Genomic DNA, 27,477 nt, shown 5'->3' on the forward strand with positions numbered 1-27,477 from the left:
TTACGTGACATATAACACATATTTACATGATTTCAGACTTAAATTTACATGACGTAATGTTTACATCGCATAAATGAAGTTTACATGACGTGTAATCTTCATTATTTTTAACTGTGTAGGCCTGAATGCGTCAGCAAAAAAGGTTGAATTCTGATCTCGCAAGCCGTGCGGGCCACCCTAATTTCACATCACTGAAAAAAATGTCTGAAAAATATGGAGAAACTTTGTCGAAGACACCATGTATCTAAAACTGACGGTTTAGGTTTAGACGCAAACATTTTTGTCTTCCTAGATATGGCTTTGGGACCAATGTGCATTGCTCACACGTGAGGGGTGCATATCTGAGACGTGCATATCAGTGGTGATTCATCACAACGGGCCATGCTGCCTATCGCATATGCACAAAGAGAGCTTTTGAAAAGTGCGCGCGCAAACCGTTACCCGGGGATACCGCCCCCATTCATTATTGCCGGTAACCTAGTGAGACGGTTAGTTTTATGTTGGATTGACAAAGCGTCCTTTTCTTGATTTGGTCGGTCATTCCGACTTGCGATTACGATGACTTCCGCGGAGGCATGTGAAATAATTCGACTGGAACCGGCGGCCATCATCGGTTTTGACGGTATTTACATCCTAAAATATATCATTTTGCGCAAATTAAACTGTACATCTTCCAGGCCATGTCATCGCCGGCCTGCGGGTCCACCCGGACCAGAAGCACCTGGTGTTCCCGTTGGGAAATGAGATTTCCGTGTACGAGCTGGAAACCAACCGGCAGACGTTCCTGCGCGGTCACACCAACACCATCTCGACGGTGGACATTTCCCCGTCGGGTAAAATGGTAGCCTCGGGACAAACGAACCACATGGGCTTCCGGGCGTACGTGATCATCTGGGACTGGGAGAGCCGCCGAGAGATTTCCCGCTACGAGCTGCATCGGGTCAAGGTCCAGTCGCTGTGCTTCTCGTCCAACGAACAGTACCTGGTCAGCCTGGGCGGGAAGGATTGCGGGTCGATCATCGTGTGGGATATTGAGCAAAAGTGAGTTTGATGTCGGAAGTTTTTTAACCCTCCAATACCCAAATTTAAGTTTTCGACCCGTCATCAGTTTAAGAATTTTCAAAAGCAGTTATTTCGTTAAAAACTATGAAACTTTACATGAAAATGAGTTTACTGTATTCTATTCTCCAACCGAAACACAGTGAACACATTTCCGTCGAAAAAAATTCAGTTTAAACAGAAAAACTGCTTTCGATGATGACGATGATTATGACGACGGATCCTCGATTAATGGAGTATTTTCAGTATGGCCATTTGTGGGGTTACGGCAACTAAAGAAACAACCGGCGATGCGTTGAAAGTTTGCGGTCTTAATCAACGTTGGACGACTTTTGTATCGGGTGGTGATCGTAAGTTAAGTTTAAGGCTGAGTACAATCCGCTTATACAAAAGAGATTTTTACCTTACAGAAAATCTTCGCGTTTGGCACATCGACCGCGATCGGAAGCGATTGAACGTCCAGGATGTGGCCGTGGGAAAGCTGAGACGGGAATTCACGGGTATGTGCATCACCGAAAACGACGAAATCCTTTACGTGGGCACCATGAGTGGCGACATTGTCAAGATTCGGCTCAACGTGAGCTCGAATCCGAATGCGCCGATGCCGGACAAGACGCCGGTTATGTTGGGCTGCTTCGGGAAGCACAACCCAAGGAAACCCGTTGGGAAAGATTGCGAAAAGTATCACTACGGGGTGCGCGATCTGTTGATCTTGCCCAACGGAAGTTTGATCATCGGGGCCGGAGATGGGACCATAGAGATGGTGCACGAGCGGAACGTCAGCTTCAAAAACTACAACAGCCCCACGTGGCCACAGTTGAAGTCGGTAAGTATCGATGATGCTCGATTTTGATGTCAGGACCTAATCAAGTTTTTAAACTTGCAGCTTCAATCAACCAAGGTGGGTGGCGTGATCACGTCTCTTCAGATCGTGAATCAATACACGTTGCTAATCGGGACAGATGGTTGCGAGATCTACTCGCTGGAACTACAGAATTTCAAAACCAGTTTGAAGTTGTTGAAAACGTGTCACACCAATGCTGTTTATGACATTGCATTTCCCTAGTAAGTATCATTGCTAAGGTCCTTTTTGGTGCGATCATCCAACAACACTTCTCTTTCAGCAATTTTTCATTGGTCTTTGCGACTTCGAGTCACGAATCAATCCGGATCTGGTCAACCTCCCGCATGCAGGAGCTGCTACGGATCGTTGTGCCGAACTTTGCTTCCTCGTCGATCGTGTTCAGCCGCGATGGTAAGAGTATCATTTCGGCGTGGAACGATGGAGTTATCCGTGCGTTTACGCCCCTGACCGGCAAGCTCATCTACGCCATTCCGAACGCGCACAACAAGGGTTGTTCATCGGTGGCCGTTACGAGCAATGGGAAGATCCTCGTCAGCGGTGGAATTGAGGGGCAAGTGCGAGTTTGGAAGATCGAACCCTACATGCAAAGCATGATCGGCGTACTCAAAGAGCACTACGGGCCGATCGAGTCGGTTCACATCAACAGCTTCGATACGGAAGTTGTGTCCGCTTCGCGAGACGGAAGCTGCGTAATTTGGGATCTGATTCGATTGACACGAAAGCACGTGATCTTTGCCCACACGCAGTTCATCGCGGCGCAGTACTATCCGACAGGAGTGCAGATATTGACAGCAGGATCTGACAAGCTCATCGGATATTGGGAAGCATTCGATGGCAGTTTAGTGCGGGAGGTTGAAGGATCAAAGTCCGGCCCGATCAATGCCATCGATATGAACATGACCGGGGAGTACTTCGTTTCGGCTGGTACCGATCAGGTGGTTCGATTGTGGGACTATCAGCTGGGAGTAGAGGTTGCCGTGGGAATCGGTCATGCCAGTGCCATCACGTCAGCTAGGTATAGCCCGAATGGAAAGTTTCTGGTGACCGGATCTAGCGACGGCGGGATTTTCGTTTGGACGGTTCCCGAGGTACGTGTGTTTAGGCATTTATTCATTTTTTGGGAAACGTGACCTTCTTTTCTTGCTTATTGATCACCAGAATCAGTTAAAAAATCCACCAATTGTTCCTATTGGTTATTGTTGTTTTGCTTTCGACAAATGCGCCATTCAAAGAGGAAATATTGTGATGATTTCTCGACTAGTTTAATCGGGTAATTCCTAGCGATTCTTGCATGACTTTTATAAGGAATCTACCAAAGATTTTTTTTTTTCATAGTTTAAATAGAAATTCTTTCAGGTATTCCGTTTTCAATTCTTTTAAGATTTTTTTTTCTATCTTTATTAACGAGATTTTTAGCCCTCGGCTAGTTCATCTCGGGCTTTTAAGAATTGCAATCCGAGTTATTTTGAGGAACAACACCAAGATATGTTTTTCCTACCTCAGTTAACTTTTTTCAGGTGACCTATCAAAATAATTTATATGAAATTACCTCTCCAGGAATTCTTACGAAAAGCTCCTGATTGAATTGCAGTCAATTCTCCATAACTCGATATTGAAGGGGCCATCGAGTTAGGAAGGTGTTAACTCACATAACACAAAATCAGTGCAATTGCGATCTAAGGAATTATCGAACTGGCCATGAAATCCAACTTTTACTATAGGGTGTCCCAGAAAGTATGGGCACGACTTTGATAACGAGAATCACAATATTTTTTTCCAAACAAATAAATATTTTTATATTTTTGTTTATTTCCTTGGGGCATCTTCAAGTCTGCCTATGATAATTTTGTTTGTTAAAATAACTTTTAACATTGAAATTTTTGATTTTAGAAAATCAATTATCATCTAGCCAGCACAGACCCTACTTTTGTGTTTTGTTGGAACTAAGCTAGTAATAATTGTTTTAATCAAAATCCTTCGATGTGGTGAGTTTAAGTACATTGTATCTTAGGTGTTCCACAAGAATGTTGTTTAAAATTGTATTTGTCTTTGCTAGGAAAGATTAGACAAAATGGTAAAATTCTAAAAAATCGCTTGTTTTTCTCTCCACATAAAATAACTTCACGAAACCAAAGCTTTTTGGGTATTTTCAATATAAATAAAAATTTTTCATTTAAAATAAACTATGTTCAATATCTACACTCTTGGATAGGCAATAAACATTTTAGATTTTTACATGTTTTTAAACGGATATACAAGGACTTGGTTTTGACCATTTTAAAAATCGACCCCAGCTGAAATTGGATTTTCAGTCTCTATTCAAATTTTATAAACTAAAGTTTATAATTTTCACTAAAATAAGTGATAGTCTGATAATTTCTCGTATCGGCAATGATAAGTATATTTTTTCAGATTTTTATTGTGCGTTCTTTATGACCAAGCACAAATTTCGTACAACAAAGTCGCTCAGTCATAGCTTCAACACCAGCGTGTAACACCATCAACAAACAGGTAGCGAAAAAAAAAACCGCTCAATATTCTAAATGGATTCGTCCAGGAATCTTTTTAAGAGTATCAATGAGAAATTTTCCAAAACTCTTGGAGGAACTGTTGGAGGCAGTGCCGCATTTACGGGGGGCCGAAGGGGTTGTATGTTGCAGAAATACAGCGAATGAAATGGAAAGCACGTATAAAGTGTATATCAAGTGAGAAGAACCCACAGTGAATTCATTATACCATTTACACAATCAAACATTACCCGAAGAAACCCTTTTTTAATTTGAAACTTATAATAGATGTCTCAGTTTCAAAAACACATCCCGTGCAGACAGTTCTGTTGGCTTCCGAAAAGCTTGAAATCCCCTATCTTTATCGTTTTATTACACACTTTAGAGATTGTACACATAGATATATTTTAGTTGTTTTGAAACTTATGCAAATAGGCTTAAATAGAATCACTAAAACAAAATATTAAAACATCCAGAACGGAAAAAACATTAATAAAAATTTTAACACTTCTTTTGCAAAAAAAATAAATAAAAATATCGCAAAAAATAATTGCAAGTCAGTCCCATCTGCATTTTCGTCAAAATTAAGTTGAGTTCAGTTTTCAAAATATCTTCTAATACCCTCCCAGCTGCACTAGTGGCACAATATAATTTGTTCGGAAAAAATAAGAAAAAACTGCACGTCAGATTGTCCCATAATGAAAAATAATTACATATCAGTCCCACTACAGATTTCCGTACCGTGTAACACAAAAAATAACCGTGTTCTGATCAAATGCAAATTGTGAATGTTTCATCAAGATTGGAACATGATCAAATCTACTGGATTTTTTTTTAATATTAGTATGGAAATCGAGTTTGTAAATTTCTAAGCCGATTTTCTCAATGCCTACTTTTTACAGATGGAACTGACTTGCGATTCACGGCTGTAAAAGTCACTACTATTTGCTCGCCTTACTAGTGATCTTAAGTACCTATTTTGTTTCATTTTTTTCGCAAACTAATTGGATTTTAACACTTCACGTTAAAATCCAATTAGGGTTTTTTTTTAACATACTCTAATAATCCCTCCAAAATTAAAAAATGGTAGGGATTCAGAATGGCATTTTGTTGTTTCCGCGAGAAACAAGAAGATTGAGAAAGATTCAAAAACGATTTGAATAAACAAGTAGTGTGCCATCCTTTTGCTTAAATTCCCTAACGTTTTTCCAACGTGACTTTTCCAACTATAACGAAAGCTTTCTCAACGAAGTTTAAGACTACGTTCCAAAGAAATTTATATATCTGCAAATCATCTGCAGGGCTGTTAGTGTTTAAGTGCCTTGAGTATAGGAATTTTAGTGACCTCTAGCTTGGAAAAAGAGACCAGACAGGAACCAAAAAGAGACTGAAAATGGACCAAGCATCCTTTAAAAAATCACTGAAATAATTTCTGGGAGGACTGGTAGAGGAATCTCTAGAAGAATATCCAGAGAGATTCCTGTATGACGCCCTGGAAGAATTCCAGATGAAATCTCCGGACACTAGAAAATTTCTTGAAGTTCTCCTTGAGACATGTGAGACGAAATTCTTGAAAAACCTGCTGCATAGCCGCGTTAAAATCATTGAATTTTTCAATGGAGCCTGTAGAATTTTGCATCAGGATCATTGCAATCAGCATAAGAGAAAAATATTTTAGAGATTTTTTTGATCAAAATAGAGGCCTTAGAGACCTTCCATTAAAAATACAGACTTTTTAGAGACATTCATTAAAATAAAAACCAATTCTCTAGAAGCAGACCTGCTCTGGCCCTACTCCAATTTCTTCAGCTTAAAACTGTTAAGTAATTCTATATGCTCAACAACTTGAATATATATATATATATATATATATATATATATATATATATATATATATATATATATATATATATATATATATATATATAAACAACTTGAATATTAATATATATTAAGGTACTAATAAAAAGATCCTATAACATTTCCCCGAAAACCATCACCCGAATGATCAAGTACCCCGAAATCCATTTCTCCGAATAGTCCGTTACCCCGAATATCATTTTCCGAAATGGGCCATAACACCAAATATTATTGCCATGAACATTCCAAAATGCGAATTCGATAAAAGAACACCAAATATATTTTACGGAATATTAACCCTCTAATACCCAACCCCGCCTTTAGACGGGGTACACTTTGGAATTTTGTGTATTTTTTCGTAGCTCGCAAATCAAAATGATTTTATTTTTGGCTTATACCTTGACTCATAACACGCATATAAGAAAAGTTTTTTATGACTTTTGAAACTTTTTTGTATTTTTAGAAATTGTTTGAAAAATTGCATTCTTATATAACCTACAAATGCCTGGGCTTCATTTAACGTGTAATAAAAAATATCGTACCTTTTATATTTTTCTACGATTAACCTATCACAAACGAAGAGCCTGGTGGTATTAAAATCATTTCAAACCTGTTTTTCCGTTAGTTACACGGAAAATAAAATACGCTCCGAAAAAAAATTAAAAATTTAATATTTTTAAAAATACCGTAACAATTTAAATTTTTATTATTGCCAAAAATCAACAACTAGAAAAGGCTTCAAGAAAACAAGAAAAAAGCTAGGGGTGTTCAAAAATAAAAATTATAAAAATCAAAAACCAAAATTTAAAAATTTGCGATTAAAAATAAATAAATGCCCAAAACGTGTTTAAAACGATTTTAGATAACGAAAAATAATACTTAAATCGAAAACAAAAATTTGGGTATTAGAGGGTTAAGTTGAGGTTAAGAACGTCTTCTCTTGTTCGTTGGAGATTATTTACGAATTTGATCTCTACCACATATGACAGAGATAATCTAAAGCTCCGAAAATGGGAAACTTCTCCTCAGTAGGACGAGTAGTTTCCTACTTCAAAACATACTTCATCAATTGATTTTGATTTGAATTCATGCTCTTGTTATCAAAGATTCTTTTAATCATCAGCTATTCTTTGAGGGCCATGTGAGAATCAACATATGTGTGCTGATATTGATACTGTTTGCACATGGGACAATTATGCGAATAGGGGCAGTATAGACGAATCGCATTTATCGTCACGACTTTAAGCTAAACAGTACAACTCGAAAGAACAGCCTATAACTCAAAGAAGGTATAACCACTAATTAAAAAATGCCAACCTCGAAAGAACAGTCGATGATTGATAGAAGGAAAAATCACTGATAGGAATGTTAGCAGTTATTACGCCGACAACTATTACACTACTAGATAAACATCGCGTGTCGTACACATCACGAGCAAGACGGAAGACGGATTTCTAGGCTCAAATTCACGACCATTTCACGATCACGATCACGACCATTTTGGAAAGAACATTCAAAATGCATCACTGATTTCGGGGAAGTGTCGCATTCAGGGAACTGGTTTTCGGAGTAATATGTCATTCAGGGTAACGTTATATTCGGGGTAATTGTTTTCGGGGAGATGGTTTTCGAGGTAATGGTATTCGGGGAAATGTTATAGGACCATAAAAAAGAACCATCAAACGAATTTTGTTGTTGACGAATACCGTGGTGAATCAAAATCCGGACGGTACCAATATCCGGACACTCTGATAATATTTGTTAATCAAAGGAAAAATGTTAATATGAAATTTGTATTCATTATCATAGTCAATGTTATCAGCTGGTCATGTTACATTTAATAATAATCTAGTTACCCTTGCCAAATAATTAAGAGTAATAAAAACAAAAAAGTTGATCCTGTTGAACGTCTTTTCGCCGTCTTGCAATTGATTTCGGCGGTAGCCTCGACGAACGCACCCTCAACGTTTTTTTTAGCTATAATGTATTAAAATTACATTATTTGTGCAGTGACTTCAACATAATTGTTCGTTAAGTTATTGTTTAACAGCTTAGTGACACCACATTGGAGATCGACAAGATAAATACAAGCATTGAATAGTGAAAACAAACTGTCCGGTATTGGGGCCAAATGTTTGTAAATCCGGACAATGAATTGAAAACGTATATTTCGAAGGGTTTACAACTTATTTTCCAACAGAAAGTGCAAAGAAGCTTTTAAGATTTTGGAAATAGAGATCAGAACAATGCGGTGCATCGTTTCATGTAAAAAAAAAAAATGAATTAATTAGTGATGGTTGCATTGCAGTTCATATCGCAGAGATTTCAGTACAGGTAACCCAGATAACGAACCACTCATTTTGCATACCTATATATTTTTGAACGAAACATATTCTTTCGTTACTTGTTTTTAATTATGAATCGTGGTTTTACGGCTAACCAGCCGAGTGGAAGTTTAACAACTACCGAAAAGCTAAACATTACATATAATTTGCAATTGGATTAGATGGACAAATTGATGTGAGTATTTGCGAAAAAGTTACACGTCTTCTCAGTGAAAATCGAACTCACGACTACCCGATCTCTAGTTGGGGCGCGTTACCACTACGCCATGAGAGGACTCATGAACGCAGAAGACGTATAACTTTTTCGCAAATACTCACATCAATTTGTCCATCTAATCCAATTGCAAATTATATGTAATGTTTAGCTTTTCGGTAGTTGTTAAACTTCCACTCGGCTGGTTAGCCGTAAAACCACGATTCATAATTAAAAACAAGTATTTATCGAGCAACGGACTCATGTTCCGTAACCGGTCGTTTAAGAACGTCGTGACCCATTGGAAGCCCACACAATAGAAACCTCAGCCAGCGCAGTTGCTGGCTAGTGTAGTGTGCTATTCCTATACCTAAAAAACAATGCGCTCTCGGGCTAGGCATTGGATATATATAGAAAGCGTTGTGTGTGGATGGGCATCTAGTTCTTCCGAAAGAGGTGCACTTTGCGAAAAAGGACCACGTGATTATTGAGCTGAAATCGAATTCAGGTTAACTTCTGCGTTCATGAGTCCTCTCATGGCGTAGTGGTAACGCGCCCCAACTAGAGATCGGGGAGTCGTGAGTTCGATTCTCACTGAGAAGACGTGTAACTTTTTCGCAAATACTCACATCAATTTGTCCATCTAATCCAATTGCAAATTATATGTAATGTTTAGCTTTTCGGTAGTTGATATTCTTTCGATTAATCTTTCAAAAGCGTGTGAAATGCATTTAAAAAGTTTAACACAGTTTAATTTGATAATTCCATATTAAAACTTAGCTGTCCGGGTTTCGATTCAAAGGTGTCCGGATTTATCGACATGCTTTGCCGCAGGTGTCCGGATTTAAAGACAAAAAATGCTTCATTGTTTTAACTATTTTCAATGTGAAGTCTCGTCGGAAAATTTATCATTTTTACTAAGCTCAAACATAAAACTGTTCGTTATGTAACGTGACTCTGATAAATTCTGAAGGAAACCTATTCGCTCCCAAAACGACAATTCGTCCGCTGGGGTGTGCTGCTGTCGTCATGATTATGGTTTCCAAGATCAATGTCAAACCCAGTCATGGTTTCAAAACACATAAATATAAAATCAACAAAGGTATATAAAATATTCAATGAAACCTTAGTTACATTAATTTAAATTTAAAATTGGTTCACGTTCATAAGAGATTCAAAGAATTTGTCAACATTATAAAATAGTTTGACTTCTGATAATTAAAACAAAACCAAAAAGTGTTAAAAATATCTAGTCTATGCTTAAGTATCAAAATGTTTTTCTTGGAAAAGGGCCCCCACAAGACAAAGGCCTCCGGGCCTCCACATTTGTAAATCCGGCCCTGGTTGGAGATGTTGTACCTATGAGCGATATTTGGCAACCAAAGAATGTATTTATTCGAAAATCTGTGTAAAAATTCCACAGAAATGAAGTACAAGGTCAATTTTTTATTCGATTTCATTCTAGAATTCTAGAACAATTGTCAGGCGTTATTTAAAAAAAAATAAATTGAGGAATTATTGGAGATACTTAAGATTTCCTCAACTACTCTGGGCATAGACCCTCTATGCTTCGATAATCCATTACTTGATATCGACTTATGGAACCATACTGAAAACAAAAAAAAAAAAATGGTTACTATGATGATTCTTCAAACAGCTTCCCAAAGAATATCTGTTCCATGATTCGATATGTCTATGAGTCGAATGTCCCTTCAATATCGTTTCATGGAGATTTGACTGCATCGTCTTACCTGCCACACGAAACAAATACGAAAATGGCAGCTATGGCAAAGAAAGTTCTCAATTGATAACTCTGTGCTCATTAGAACACGAAGCTGAGAAGCAGGCTTTGTCCCAATGGAGACGTAATGCCAAGTAGAAGAAATTCGAGAATTTGTCGAACCAAATGCTAGAAAATCTTGGCCAGAATTCCTTAAATAATCTCTTGAGAAATAATGTGTGTAATTCCTAGTGGAATTCAAAATTAAATACCTGATGGAATCTCTTGAAAAATATCTAGAGGGATTCATGGAAGAATCATTAGTGGTATTCATTAGTGAATACTTCGAAGTTCTTAACTATTTCCTCAGAGATTCTTATAATAATATCTTTGAATGAAATCCTTCGTTAAATTTCTATAAATATCTAAATAATTTTTCCTGTGAAAAGCTTCGGATAAACATGAGTTATCTCTGAATAATATCTAATACATCAAAGGCAATTTGTCCAATTATTTTTTTACAAGTCTAATATTGCAATCACTTCCAGAACTATCACATCAAAATCCCAGCACCGGAAGTGACTTCCGGTGGCAGCGGTAACAACAACCGGACCAAACCCAACACGGACAGTGCCAGCAAGAGAGTGGTTCCATGCCGTGCCCCCAAAACCAACAACGAAAATGTCCGGCAGCTGGAATCGGCCCGATCAAACCGCTCGAGCCAAATCACCAACTGTCCGGCCGTGGATCTCAACGCTCAACCTACAATCGATCCTTGCGTCGACACCGCTTCCCTGGCGGACGATAACGAACAGCAAGAGCAACTGGAGACCAGGTCTGTACACTCGCAGAAATCGCAGATTTTCGACCGTTAACTTTGAGAACATAGTGTTTGCATTTTATATTTCTATATTAATCTACAAGTCAGTTTGATCAGAAGAGAGAGCTATTTTTTATACAAACTTTTAGGGCACAGCAAAGCTTAATAATCATAATCATCATCCATTTTGAGTAATCTACCAATAAAGCTACTGATTTGCACTCGCGCTGCTTTCAATTGTGGGAAATCGTCCTCCTTGGGTTCGTACATGTTGGCACAGTGGGCGGTTCCGTCGATGAAAATGGTCGGCATCTGGATGTCGTTGCTCTCCGTTAGTCCCAACCGGTGCCACGGGTCGATCGAGCCATGCACGTACAGGACATTCGTCGTCGAGGGGTTCAAAGCACCGTAGTTGGTGTTGGTCCGATAGACTGCTCGGCTCAAAGCTTTTTGATCGAACCGTCTTCCGTACACATCGGCACACTGGCGGGTGAAGAATTCTGCGGGAAAACGATCACCGAACACCGATTCGGCGTTGTCCGATGTCTGGTAGAAACCGAACTCGTTGCAGGTTTGGTATATCCATTGGCGAGCTGAAAAGAGGAATTAGACGATTACTGGAGAGGAAATGAGCCCAATTAACAGTTCCGAAACTTCCTAGTTTTATGTAATATTATTCTGGTTTCATACTAGCAGCTTGATGATCAAGCACATAAAATGGCAATTTAACTGTACGATATTTTTGACAGTGCTTCAGATTGATTGAAACTATATGTTAGTCACTGAAAAACAACAACAGCATGGTTAATTACCACGTGATCACTCATTCTACAGTGATTATGATCTAGAGTGCACTATCGCATCACTGCTGTTGGTTGTCAAATCAAAGTGATATTGATAGCTTGCAAATGATATTGATAGTTTTAGAGCATCAGCCATCAGCTGATATGATTGATATTAAGCAACTCTGATTTAATTTGTCATATACACATACCTACATATTTGAACGAACCTTATTGGTTTGTAGTTTCTTGGTTTCCAGAGGCCAAGTCTATAGAATGTGACCTGCTACCAAGCCTGTATTTAATAGGAGCTATTTAGATAGGTTATAGCTGACTAGCAGGTAACAAGTCTCCTTTTAGAGACTTGGTCCTAATTTTAATGCAACAGGGTGTCTACTACCTGGAAAACCTGGAAAACCTGGACTTATCAGGGAATTTCGGCTACACTCAGGGAAAATATTTCGAACCAGTAATACATGGTAGAATATGTTCTTCTTGTAACACAAAATCTCTTCATTCATCAAAATTTTCGGCTGCGCCGCTATTACAACGCTACTTGATATTACCAGTCATATATTTTTTATTTATTTTTATTTATTCCGAGTAAATCTTGTATAAATAAGGAAGCAGGACTTAGGATTGTCAAAATGGTAAAGGCAAGAATGATTACCAGTTCCAGTTGGGTATCTTTCATGAGAATATGAAATAAATAATTTGGTAGGAGAAAACTAAAGATTACAATGAGTACGAAAAATAGTATATTTTCAGATTCGCAGGTCTCTAAAAAGTGTATATTTTTATTTAGGGATGGTACACAAATTATGTCACGCTAAATTTCAACTTTTTCGACCCCCTCCCCCCCTTTGTCACTTTTTTGTATGAGTCCTCCACAAATTTTGTAAGGCTTGTCACGCTTAGCTCGACCCCTTCCCCCCCTTGGAGCGTGACGTAATTTGTGCATGGCCCCTTAGGGTCTCTAAAGAAATGTTTATCAATATGATCTATAAAGTCACTTTTTTGCCTTAACCCTCTTTTTCCCATGGTAGCTCCAGAACTCCACTAAATTTCGATGAACTTGAGACAATGAATTTACAACAACCAAATTTTTTTTAACTGATTTAGAAAGAATAAACAATTTGACTAACTATTTTCCAGAGATTCCTTCTGGAATACTTTCTAGAACTCCATCAGGAATTCTCCAAGCAATTTTTCAATGGGTGCTCAGAGGAATTTCTTCAGAACTTAGTCCAGAAAATTCTAGAGCAGTCCTGCGCTACTACTTCTAGTGATTTTCACTAAGATTACTCTGAAATAAAATCTCAGTACTTCCTCCAGATGTTATTCTTTTCCCGGCTATTCTATTCTCTATATCGATTCTTTCACTGATTTCTCCAAGTGTATATTCTAGGATTTTTCCCACAGATCCTACAGAAGTTCTTCCCCAACGGTTTGTTCCCGAGTTTAAAAAATCGATCTTTTTACAAGAAACCCTATAGAAATTCTTACGCCTTTTTCATTTCATCCAAGCATTTTTTCAATGATTCTTTTAAAAATTCATTCACAACAACTCCCCGGGATTGCTTTAAATTTCCTTTGGCCATTATTCGAGGAAATATATCATAAACATTTTTCAAAAATTCCTCGATAAATTACACACGGGATTCCTCATTTGATTCTGTTGCGATAGTATTTTGCATTTAGATTCAATTCAAATACTTGATAGAAACTACTAACTGGAATAAGAGTTGTAAATTGATTCAGTGTAAAAGTTCATATAAGAGAGAGCATAAGAAGACGAATGTTGAAAGGATTCCCCAAAGCCGTCACAACGCTTCATCGGGATTTATATTATAGATTAAATAGTTTATATAAAGTAGTAAGTATAATAGTTACAATAATTGAAATGTGTCAGCATTCAGCAATGTAATAATCTAGTGTCTAAATTTACCACAGATAACACCAAGAAGATCCGGCAAAGCCGATGCCAGTAAATGTTTGCTGAGTGGAAGATAGGGCACAGATAGTTGTTGCACTGAAAAATTGTAATACGAGGTAAACTGCCGTGAATCGCAAGTCAGTCCCATCATCTGTAAAAAGTAGGCATTGAGAAAATGGGCTTTGAAGTTTCCAAACTCGTTTTCTATACGAATATTCAAAAAAATCCACAGGATTGGAAAATGATCAAATCTTAATGACAGTTTCACAAATTGCTTTTCACTATGATATCTCTCGGAGAAAAATATAAAAATAATCAAAACATGGTTCATTTTTGTGTTATACGGTGCGGAAATCTGTAGTGGGACTGATATGCGGTTACTTTTCATTATGGAACAATTTGACTTGCTGTTTTTTCCTAATTTTTCCGAACATATCATATTATTTCATTATGCAGCTGAAAGAGCATTGGAAGATATGTTAAAAACTGAACTCAACTCAATTTTGACGAAAATGCAGATGGGACTGACTTGCGATTCACGGCAGTAAATGAGTCATGAAGACATTGAACTTATAAAACTGTATTGTTAGCTTTAGCTTATCCACCAATTTGCGGAGTTAGCTTGATTTGCTTAAAGAAGCTACCCTTTGGCAACAGATTCCTTTAGAAATGTTTACAGCATTTCATCAAAATATAATTGCTGCGGTTCAAACACTTCACTAATATTTTTTAAAACACAATTTCTAAATCTTCATACATTCTTCAAAACTTCATTCAAGGTTCCACACCAGTTAATACTACAGAAATTATTACAGTTATTGCTGGATTCTGATCAAATTTCTTCAAAAAGCCTTGTAGGACATTATTCAGAGCTTCGAATTTTTTTTATTATCTTAGCAATTTATCAAGAAAATCTTAGAAAGAAATTAATCAAGAATCCAGGATTTGTCAGAGATCCTCATAGAAATTCATCATTCAAGTTTTCACACAAGTTTCATCAGAACACTAGGATTTTCTTTAGAAATACATTGCTGATTTTTCAAAATTTTCCATAAAAAATCTGAATGTTTTTCTTGACATTTCCCTGAAGACAACCCAGGATGAATAACTGGAAAAATTCTTTGAAAACTTCCTCGTTTTATCCATAAAAATTTACAGTAAGTTCTAGGGAAACTAATGAAAGAATCAATGAATATTTTTTCGGAGAACTTTGAACTGAAATGATCGGAGCCATGATAAAGAACTAACCATGGTGATCTTTTGAGCTAAAACCGTGGCTCGTGTAAACTGCCCATAAACGCATGTCAGTCCAATGTTTGCAGGATTTCCTATTCACATGGGACAATTATGCGTTTATGGGCAGTAAAGAAAACTGTAGAAAACAATTCGTGGTAGATGTATGAGTGTAATTTTAATAAAATAGCGTTGTTTTTCTTAGAAAAAAAAAGTTTGATTTTTTAAAGGGATCTAAACGATTCTTCGAAGAATTAGAGTCCCAAGGAACAATTCGTAGCTTTTAGGATACTTACGTGTTTAATACAAGCAGTAACCATTGCTGAACAAATTTTTAGTTGAATCAATAATTGAATAAAATAAATTTGCGCTTATAAAAAAGCTGTTATTCCACTTGAAGTTTGTGTTTTGAGTAAGAGCTGAACAAACCTCCGAAAATGCAAATATAGTAGCTTTTGTTTTACAACACATGGGAAGTTTAACAATTAACTGATTAAAAGCTTCTATAAGTTGTAGCCATCATTTCAGTAGAATATTGAACATTCGATTAACAACAAATCGTACAAAAGTTTCAGTGTCTAATACTTAATATGTTGACCAGCATGATTAGTAAAACATAAAAACAATGCGAATAACAGTATATGAGCATGCTTTTATTCAAGCAAAACATATTATGTCTTTTTTATGTTATTTTCAAATGTTTTTCAAATCAAATCTAAGACATGTAGGCGACTAAGGATCAACGAGAGTAAAGTTCGAATCAAATTGGATTAAAAAAATCATTATTTAAATTTTCTAAATGTAGTGATCATCATCTGCGACGTTATTGGTATCGGAAAAGTTACTAACCATAACATTTTTAATGGTAATCGAAGTATAAATAATAGTTTAACAATAATTGCATGAAAGTGGTTACTCAACTTACAGTCCAGTGTCACAGATGAACATACATAGATAATTATTGTTGAATTATTGGTTAATTATTAGTTAATTATTGGTGACAGCTGAAAAAATGCCCTGCAAAGAGCAGAGAAGATGCTATTTAGATCCAAATTTAAGTCAATGTTCAACATTTTCCATTGGAATGAATAATAGTAGAATCAACACTTATTAAACTTCTCCAAAGAATCTCTGCCGACTTGTCAAGATTGTTTTACTAATGAGTTGAACAAGTCATTTTGCCATCTGTTAAAGAGCCAATATTCCACCAAACAAATATAATTGTGTAAACAGATGTACAGGAGACGAACTAACGTTTTGGTTGCTTCGCACTTCAGCTGTTTCCATGCTTAACATGAACATGATCAAAAGCTGAATAGGTATAAAAATAACAATTAATAAACATATTGTTCAGCAACAAATAAGCCTTAAATAAGAGGTCACACCATGGCCAAATTTTCGAAAAATGGTCAAAATATCTGAAAATTGCGTTGTATTCTTAATGTATTACAATGTTCGACTTACTAATATTATTATTTATCTTTATTTGAGTGGCTTTTCGCCCTTGGCAAATTCGTCACTAACTTACTAATATATAAAAACATATTGGATACAATCATAACTGATGCTGTCTCAATAAAATTATTCAATTATGTTTAGAAAATATTTTGAATCAGTCTTCTGATATAGCATTATTTTGAAAAACAAAAAGCTATTTAATGTACAAATGATTGAAATATATTTTATATTTCTATAATGTTTAATAGATGGAAAAAGTACGACAAATAATTAAAATCTTAACTTAATAAAAATTATACATTTAATAAATTAATTTTAGTATAGTTAGATGAACAATTCAATTAAAGTTTTGTGAATAAACTTTATTTTTGACCAGCATTTACATCAATTTTCTCACTGTGCGCTATAAATAGCCGACTGAATTCAGCTGGCATCAGTACTGAACAGCAGCAGAAGCAATGCGCTTATTCAGTTGTTGATCAGCATAGCACGTGTTGATTGGACATTGTTGAATAGAAGCTCAAGCATGATCAATATTCAGCTACAAGAGGTTTATATTGGGCACTGGATGGCTGATATATGAATTCAAAGATGGCACAGATGACAAGGTATACCGCTGACGATGGGAAGGTCTCGAGTTTGAATCCAGTATCCAGGTAATTATTAGAGGTGGTTATTAATTCATGGTAAAAATATACACTGCACTTGAAGAACAGTGTTAAGCGATTTTTGGTCATTTATTTATTTTCAATTAATTTTGTGGCAGTTGAATAAAAGCTGAGATAAATGCTTATAAAGCGATTTTGAAGTTGTAGAATAAGGTCAATATACAACGACTCGCTTTATAACTTCTCCAAATTTGTGTGAACAACGCCTGAACAAAGGCTTCACTTGGAAACAATTAAAATGCTGTTAAACATGATGCTGAATTAAACTGCAATAATGCTGTTTGTTAAACTAGCGTTGTTAAATCATTAGGCTAATTGAAACCTGAATAAACATCATTACAATATATGATTACAGTCACTAAATGATAAGAAGCTTAATAATTTCGCCAGATTTGCTTGAACAATGTGTGCGTAGCAGCTACAAAGTAATACAATAAAGCAACTATTCAGTATGTAGTTGTGAAAAATTGCTTAATAAATGATTATAAAATAGGCAAATGTTTCTTGGGGTAATTTACGGCTTCGACATTATTCGACTATTATCGGCAATCAAATTTCAAAAGCCAAATACACAGTATTTTTCTATCAAAACACACCGATGAGAACATTCAGATGATTCTTTGTTCTGTCAGCTTCCCACTGACAAGATTTCGGAGACTGAACAAACAATTTCGCCAAAGATGTGATCAATCCGAATGAATTCGTCTCAAAATGAGACTGATTTGGAGCTGCCGATGAGATTCATCAGCAGTTCTTATGGGAAAGCTGCCGAAGAGAATAAGGCTGCCGAAAATGGTCACACTGACAGGAGCGCGTAAATGTAAACAGACAAACACGTAATTTGTCTAATGAAGTCCGAGAAAATTTCAAAAGAAGCGCGGCATCGGCTTAGACTGCCGAGAATACGTAAATGCCCCTATATTAAAAGTTCGTAAAATCACAAAACAAACTCCTCAAGAGCTCTTTGAATTACTTTGTGAATGAAATTTACATTAAAACGAACAGTAATACTTGTAATAACTATACGAGGAAGTCTTAGAAATATTCTTAAAATGTCTGTTCAAATGAGGAATCAAACTCTCATGTCGTGGTTCATGTTAGGTTTATTTTTATGTTTATAATTCATAGATGGTTTATAATTAACAAATATGTACCAAATGTTTGTTTTTCAGGCAAGAGTTCTCTAAAGTTATTATTTCTAAGACTACCTTTGATTTACCCATGATATCATCTAGGAAAAAAACCAAAACGGCCTCCGGAGAAATATTTTGGGCACGTCGCTGGATGTCTATAAATCGGAATCCCATTTTAAGGGAAAGGTTATTTTTTTATAAGATCAAATAGAATATTTGTTCATATCTGATTTTGATAATTAAATACACTTTCAGATCATTTTACAAACATTTTTGTTTTTCGTGGAAATTGAATAAAAAAAAACAAAATTTCTCTGAAATTTTCGTATGTTGTTAACGCATTTAGAGCAAACAGACAAACAAATATTTTTTCACTGAAGTGAAAAAGACTGATGTTTATCGATAGATTTTTTTTTTGTTTAAGTGTTTCGCAGCCAAACTACCTATTAGAGTGGTTCAAAAAAACGTTTTTGCTCCACACCGCTCATCCGATTCTAGATAAAATTCTGAGTGTCCTCCCAAAATTTGAGCTCATTTCGATGAAAACTGAGACTGCACAAGCCCTTTAAAGTTTATATGGGAATTACTATGAGAAAAGCAACCAATTCATTCAATCGGTCATAGTTTTTGCTCATGTGCTCTTGGGGATTAGAGCTACGTTGATACTGTGAGATACATTCATCAGCTACAACTTTGCCGAAGACCGTTTTCAAATCGGACGCCTCAGTTATTAGTTATTGATTTATATTCAGTCACAAATTCTTCAGCAGTGCTCATTTAACTTCTGAACAGGCAACATTGCTACACCTGGCGCGAAAGATAGCACGCTCAAATCATGGCTACTATGTTTTACTGCATATATCCAGTGATGCCTGCAGAACAGCCTATTAATTATAGCCAAAGTTTTACAACTCATCCAAAAATCAATAACTAATAACTGGGGCATCCGTTTTAAAAACGGTCTTCGGCAAAGTTGTAGCTGATTATTGTATCTCACAGTCTCAACATAGTTCTAATCCCCAAAAGTACATGGGCAAACACTATGACCGATTGAATAAATTGGTTGCTTTTCTCATAGTAATCCCCATATAAACTTTAAAGGGCTTGTGCAGTCTCAGTTTTCATCCAAATGAGCCCAAATTTTGGGAGGACACTCAGAATTTGATCTAGAATCGGATGAGTGGTGTGGAGCAAAAACGATTTTTTGAACCACTCTACTACCTATCTTTGAAAATAAATTTTTAATCACCTATGTTTAACTAAAAGGGCTTCGTAGCCGTGTGGTTAGCGGAGTCAGTCGTTTAGGCGTATTGTGCTACGGAGTGTGGGTTCGATTCCCGCCCCAGTCGGAGAAAACTTTTCGTCATACGAAAAATTCTTCACTGGTCCACTGGTCGTTCCGTGTGTCCGTTGTCTAATGTTAGTTATGTTCAGTCTGTGTAGCCTTATGGCTGAAGACGGTGTTAATTGTCTTTTTTAAGTCAATCATTTATTGTATTTCAGAGAATTTCTCAAAACTGGAATTATTTATTTTTTTTTAATCTGGAAAAACCTGGAAATATCAGGGAATTTCATTTCTGCAAATGAGTAGACACCCTGTGCAAGTCTATTATATATTTTAACAGAAGGTCTCTACAGTCTCTGTTTCAATCAAAATGATCTCTAAAGTCACTTTTTCCGTATTCTCCTTACAGTAAATCCTGTTGCAAGAATTAGAGTTTCCAGATACTGTTTCACAAAACCATGAAGAATTTATTCTCAGTTTCTCAGATTTCTCGAGGGAAAGCCTCAGGAATTCTGCTAGTGATTTCTTTAAAGATTTATTCCGGCATACTTTCAGGAACTCCTCCAGAGATCTCTTCAGAAATTCTAGTGATTACACTGCGAAACACGTTTTTGTCTCAAGCACAAAAATAACGCTATTTACTCAATAAAAGGTTGCTGAAACCATTGCCGTTTCCAAGAATATCGAAGCACGTCTAGATTTTGAGATATTGACTGTTGAAAATGCAAAATTTGACTATTTCAACCAACTTATATGGTAATTTATTTACTAAATTTGCCACAGAATTCAAACTTCATGTGTTAAACCATAATTATCAATAAAATTCATACTATTTTCAATTGTTAAAAGTTAATTTTTGGGGGTTTAGAAAAGTATTTTATTTTGCCATATAAGAGAAACGAAGAGTTTTGTCTGGAGACTGTAAGCATGTTGAAAAAATCAATTCAATCAAAATTTTATCGTGCAATTTCAACTAAATTATATCTAAATTGAAAGTTTAAGTCCTATTTTGCATGATCATAAAAAAGTTTGATAAATCATACCTAAAATCTCATGTGAACATCAATGAAATCAGTGTTTAAAGCAACTTTGGCGACCTGTAGCTAAAAATTGTGACGTGCTTGGACCATTTCTGAGAGCGGCATCCGATTCAGCGACCCAAAATCTACTAGAGGCACATAATTTGATCCTCGTGACACGCAAACATGTCATTTTGTTGTTACGCTGTGTTATTCCACAAATTCTTCCAGAAATTCTTGAAGCTGCGCTCAGAGGAATTTCGTCAGAATTTGCTTTAAGAATGATCTACCTCCCAAAGAGTATCTTTTCCTATCACCAATATTCCCAGTTTCTGTTATATGAGAACTTCCGAATTAGTTCTGCCAAGAAAATCTACAATGTTTATTGTAGATTTTTTAAATTGCTTATGGTTTTACATACATGAATCATCGACTTTTACTCCCAGGAATTGATCCGAAAATTCTTCCAGATAATATTCGAGGTAATATATTAGAAACACTTTCGGGAATAATTGAAGAATTATTCTTCAATAATTTCGACATGTGATTCCTTAATTTCATTCAAGTAATTTCTCAAATAAAATCTTCATGAATACTAAAGTGTTCATTTAAGGGGGCAGGATCCGTCATTGCATTGATTTCAGAATTTTCAAAAGCAGTTTTTTCGTTCAAAATCAAGAAAATTTACAGGAAAATGTGTTCACTGTATTCTATTCTCCAACCGAAACACAGTGAACACATTTTCATCGAGTAATTTTTAGTTTTGAACAGAAAAATTGCTTTTGAAGTTTCGATGATGACGATGATTACGATGACGGAGCGCTGATCGTTAAGGTTTCACACCAGCTAACACAGGGGCCTTCCTTAGCCGAGTGGTTAGAGTCCGCGGCTACAAAGCAAAGCCATGTTGAAGGTGTGTGAGTTCGATTCCCGGTTGGTCCAGGATCTTTTCGTAATGGAAATTTCCTTGACTTCCCAGGGCATAGAGTATCATCGTGCCTGCCACGCGATTTACTAATGCGAAAATGGCAACTTTGGCAAATAAAGCTCTCAAGTAATAACTGTGGAAGTGCTCATAAGAGCACTAAGCTGAGAAGCAGGCTCTGTCCCAGTGAGGACGTAATGTTAAGAAGAAGAACCATCTAATACTACAGTAATCATCCCAATAATTCCTACTGCACAGATTTAGCGATTTTGCCCGATAATTTTCAAGGAATTCCTGCAGGATATTATACAGAAATTTGATCTTTGAGGATTGATTGAGGATTCCCTGAAGTAATTTCTGAAGGTATTCCTAAAACAGTTTCTGATTGAAATCTCAAATAACAATGTTGTAAGAAATCCTTAAAAAATCCCTGGAGAAAATTCTGGTTGAATTCTAGAACATATTCTAAACGAGAATCTTGGAGAAAGTCAGAGGCGTCGCGTCCACATGTGCAACATGTGCACTGCACAGGTGGGAGCTCGTTCATCCTAGCCACCTACAATATGTACTATTTTTAAAGTACAATTCAATAATTTTCTTAATAAAATTAAATTTATTTCTTTTCAATTATCTCTCATTGATAGCTTGCAACGGAATTTTCATCTAGCAAAATATCTGTTGTTAAATTTTTGCTATGCAAATAAAATGAAAATGCTGTTTCGACGCACGATCTGGGACCTAAGTTTTTCTTCGCGCTCATCACGATGCATGCTACGCAACACTTTGTTCCACGCTACACTTCTTTGCTGTGACGTTGAAAACCAACGCGTGCACTCTCATCGGGAAACGCGCTGCCTTGTATCGTACACGCAGTTCTGTCTATGTTGTAGGAAGCATTTTGAATTGCAAATGCGAGTGTGTAAGTAGCCAAAGCGTAAATTCTGGCCGGTGCACAGTCTTGCTACATCAATCAACTCGATCAGTGCAAGCGTGCGGATGAGAGAGATAAGAGAAAAATCAATCTACGGGAGAGATATATTCCGCTTGCTCTTTTTTTACCCTAGCACCTTCAGCATTACCACGCTTGGGGTATGAAAACAGGTTAGGTGCGATTTTTCCGATTTTTCAGGCGGCTGTTGATAGGATTTTTTTTCAAGCTTGGCACTTAGTACTCGCGCTGCTGTTTTCTGTACAGTACTGGTTAAAACCTTGCTTTTAACATACAGTATTAGCGCAGTGGTACTTGCAAGCGATAGTCAATCAGATGACAATCTGAAAATTAACTCAAGAGCGGTTGTACCATCATCGCCAGCATCTTGACGCTTGTGGTGTGTTTTAAAAGCGAGCGTGTTTCACGATGCGTGCACTCAGTACACGATGCTACCGATCTTTTAATTCTATGTTAAGATATGTAAGCTATGATTACAGCAATATTGCGCATTTCTTTCACCACTGGACTATCGCAGAAGCTTTTACAAGCGCGGAAACGCTAATAAAAGTGCGCATTTGCATCTAATCGTGTAGGTGTCTTCGAGGGACTTATTCTTCGCACATCAAAGAATAAGTGTTCTGAAGACACTAACATGGTTTGAAGCTATCCCGCACTTTTTTTTTACACTTTCGCACTTATGAGACTGCACTTCGCAGTCCAGTGGTCAAAGAAATACCGTTTTGAATCATATTACGGACAGCTTCAAATTCCGGACACGCTACTTTGTATGGGAAACATTTCACACGAAATGTTTCAATTTTTGCCATTCAAAAGTTCTCATTTTCGAGGCTCGTTTTAATAAGCTTTTTCCATAAATATCTATGCAAATTTATAATGTCCGACTACCTTAGACGCCTCTTTAGTGGTTTGACGATTTCAATTGATGATTTGACTGTTCTATTAATGGTTATCATGAGCTGTCCGCAATTCGAATCAAAGTGTCCGGAATATGAGGCAAAAGTGAGGAAGCGTCCGGAATAAGAATCATGAAAAGGCCACACATTTTGATTTATTTAAGATTATTTAAGCTGCGTAAGCGTATTCTTTACCCACCATTCGAAAATTAAGGGTTTCCGACGTTCGATGACGGTAAGGAATCATACAGAATACATCATTGTATGCTTTACGCTGGGTTATACTTCACTGAGGCCTTAAGTGTCCGTAATATGAATCAAAACGGTACCCAACAACTCGATTAGTCTTAAATATTTTGAATCAACTGAAAGATCAGAAGAAAATTGTATTCGAAAACGACGGTCATTGACCACTGGCTTATTAACTTAAAAACATGGTTTGAACCCAAGGTACCTAATAATGACAAACATAAAATGACACTAAACTATAAGTGCACAGGTTGATAATTAGACCACGCGACGCCTCTGGAGAAAGTCGCAGAAAAAACGATGGTAGAATCATTGGATGAAACCCTGTAGGACTTGGGACTTTCTTGAAAAAATCTGAGAGAACCTGGTGAAATCTGCGAGGTAACTTTAGTAATTATCCTTCAAATTCCTAAAGGCATCTAAACGAAACTTTTAGGGGATTCCTTGGTAAGTCCGTTAAATTAGCGAAATGAACTCCTAAAAAAATCTTTGGAGTAATATCTTAAGAAAGTTTTGGGCAAATACCTGATCAATTTATGGAAAAAAACAATGAAAAAAAAAATACATACAGAAGTACGAGCAGTAATCTTAAAAATGTTCTTAGAAAAATGTATTTTATAACCATCTGAACCAACAAACCAATCATCAGCGGAAAATTTCGATAAAAAATAATAATTTGTATTTTAGAAGTTTTAACTAAGGTCATTCGCCACTGATAATAAAAATAATAATGGTGAGAGTCTCTGAGGAAAAATCGTCTTGTCTCCCAGTTCTCGTCAGATTTTTTTTATGCCAAGTTGGCCCCTTTTTTTGGTAACAATTCTCGTATAACTTGTGATCTCGCCCTAAAAGCCATTGGTAACCGAGTGTGTAGCTTGTTGTTACCGAGCAAATGATTCGATTTAAACGTTATTCAACTACGTTACGATGAAGAAAAGCTCCTTCTCTATCTCCCAGTTGTGATAGTTTTCATCCTGGTCCATTCTTTTGCTTAGAAACAAGGAGCTACACACTAGGTTACCAATGGCTTTTAGGGCGAGATCACAGGTTATGCTAGAATTCGACCTCTTTTTCGGATAAGAAATCTTTAAGTTCCTATTTTTAAGGCACTTAGTCGCTACCAGCCCTGACGTAGGATAAAATTTTAATTACTGCTTTGGTAACCCACCTCCACTGGCCACATCCGAGTCCCACGAAGTGTTCTGCATCTGCTTGATGGTCTTGTCGTACACATAGTCCAAACACTTGGCCTTATCCTGCTTCATAACCATCTCGTTGACGACGGCCAGCCGCGAAACCGGCACCCCAATGGTTTGATTCATCATGACGTCGCACACCTCGTCGATCGTGAGCCTCGCGTGAGGACTGTTGTCTTTGTTGTACTGCACCACTCCGGCGAAGTTGGAAGCGATCGCTTCGAACAGGCTGGAAAGGTCCAGTTCGTTTGCGATGGACTTTTCGACCGGATCGCACAGTTTGAACTTGTCGTTCAGATTCCGCTGACCGATCATGTGCTTCAGGAGTGTTTCGACCTGGGACATGGCACTGCGTACGTTGGCGACGCACTCGGGTGAGTACCGGTTTAGAGAGTCGGCCACCACTTCAAAGTACTCTTTGAAATCGATTTTCGCCAGGAGAGGACCACTGCTACTGATGGATCCGTAAACCAGGTAAGGGTACTTCTCACGCAACCAGGCTGCCAGCGATCCCGGATATGATCCACCGAATGCGATCCAACGGTTGCTTCGGCCCAGCTGGTACTTCTGCTTCATCGCTTCAATGAAGTACGCCAAATCGGCCAGCGCTTGTTCCGAAGTAAGGTATGCCAAGTTCTTTGTAGACAAATCTTCCGTTGGGTGACTCTTGCCATAGAAACGATGTTCAAGCTGGAAGCAAAGGGCGCCATATTCCTGCGCATAGCGGATCCATGCCCCTTCCGTCATCCAGCGGGCGGTGGCCTCACCTTCCCCTCCAATCATCAGGAACACCGGTCCGTTATCTTCTTCGTTCTTGAAGTATTCATCGTTCACGTTGTATCGCTGCTTCCAAGTGGTCGGATTGGTGGGATCGTTGTGATCCAGCAGCTGATCGAACCACAGCGTTTGTACATTCGAGCCCAACCCCTTGAAAGATGGATTTTTGGAAGGTTCGTCCTGAGTGAACTTTTTACCGCGCCAGAAACTGCGACCGGCGTCGACTGGACTCAATGCCAGGTACAACGTTAAGATCCAGGCAAGTTTTATGAGCATTACTGAGCACTTTTCACTACAACTCAACGAACACGATCCGAACGCAAGCACTATCGAGAGAGAAATGAAATGGTGCGTCCAACTTGTGACTGTGAAGCCCTTTTTGCGATGTGTGGTGGACGTCAACCTACTGATTATGGCAAATTTTATTTTATTTACTGCTGACCCCGCAGTTCCTCATATATGGGAGAATAGCACACCATTGCGCAGCAGCTTTCCGCTTATAAATACGATGAGCTGGTAAACATCGTCGTAGTCAGCACCAGCAGTCGAATTTGCTTCAATTTAAAATTCTCGATGATTGATCATCAATCGTTGATCATATTGGCTGTAATGTATTGTATAAAAACTAACGGTCAATATCGTATACTATTATATACTATTCCATTGATAAAACAAAACAAACTTACACATTGAACCGCTGGCTAGACGGTTATCTTCATTCATAAGAACGTCATCTACCGAATAACGGTTTTTCGAGTGTCGACTTCGGATCTTTGGATCCTTTTTTACGGCTTTGGAGCTTTTGGGATGTTGTATATAAGAATCATCACTCTGGTAGCTTTCCACCCTGAGTTATTGTTAGTTTTACTCGATAGTTATCGGAAATCTTTTGTTTTTGACTCAAGCATAGTTTTGAACACAATGTTGTGGTTTTATGACTCAGTTTGTTCTTTTGTTGAAAACAGAATCAGCGAAAACAGGAATTCTTAGTTAAAATAAGAGTAACCCTGACTTTGACTAGAATTTATTCAGAGTGGTATCAATCCACTTGCTCGAATGTGAGCTTTTCAAGTGTTATTGCATTTCTTGCATTTTGCTCCAGACGTAAGGGGAAGAAGATATAAAACCGTCATCCTAAAACAATCAAATTGACGAATACGCGTATCTGTCAACGGATACAAACTGCAGTGGAATTGAATGATTTTGTATTAAATTTGGTTTTCATTTACTCATTGGCACAGACAAACAGAAGCAACATTTTTATATATTTTTTTTCCATCTACCACTCATATAATGATCATTACAAATTTGCCATATTTCCAACCTCACAACAGGAAGCACACGCATTATATTTGTTCGTGTTTCACATTACCGCCATCTAGAGGCCAAAAAACAGTAGCTCGTGTAACATGGCCACCAGATAGTGATGAAGTGAACTGGACGAAGGATTTTAAAGAAAATCGTTCTATGTGTTACGTCTGTTTGCCTGTGTTATAGGTATTTCACTAAACAGCTCGAAGATTTATCATCATCATCATCGATATCACACTCGAGCAAAACTTCCAGCAATAAATTTATTTACGGATCTATAAATACTGCATG

General features: G+C 37.2%; 2 protein-coding genes across 2 annotated transcripts; one reads left to right on the top strand and one right to left on the bottom strand.

Annotated features, from left to right (window-relative positions):
- The first annotated feature begins 71 nt into the window (after window positions 1-71).
- LOC5571388 (cilia- and flagella-associated protein 52) lies at window positions 72-11,566 on the top strand. Its single transcript, XM_001653587.2, has 7 exons — window positions 72-622; window positions 678-1,041; window positions 1,306-1,409; window positions 1,470-1,885; window positions 1,946-2,124; window positions 2,184-3,012; window positions 11,098-11,566. The coding sequence occupies exons 1-7, from the start codon at window positions 559-561 to the stop codon at window positions 11,422-11,424; spliced, it is 2,283 nt and encodes a 760-aa protein (XP_001653637.1). The 5' UTR covers window positions 72-558; the 3' UTR covers window positions 11,425-11,566.
- LOC5571390 (putative serine protease F56F10.1) lies at window positions 11,421-26,348 on the bottom strand. Its single transcript, XM_021841718.1, has 2 exons — window positions 25,071-26,348; window positions 11,421-11,962 (listed from the first exon to the last, which is right to left on the bottom strand). The coding sequence occupies exons 1-2, from the start codon at window positions 26,149-26,151 to the stop codon at window positions 11,532-11,534; spliced, it is 1,512 nt and encodes a 503-aa protein (XP_021697410.1). The 5' UTR covers window positions 26,152-26,348; the 3' UTR covers window positions 11,421-11,531.
- Window positions 26,349-27,477: the final 1,129 nt, after the last annotated feature.

The sequence above is a fragment of the Aedes aegypti genome, chromosome 2 (assembly GCF_002204515.2).
Source record: "Aedes aegypti strain LVP_AGWG chromosome 2, AaegL5.0 Primary Assembly, whole genome shotgun sequence".
NCBI lineage: Eukaryota > Metazoa > Arthropoda > Insecta > Diptera > Culicidae > Aedes > Aedes aegypti.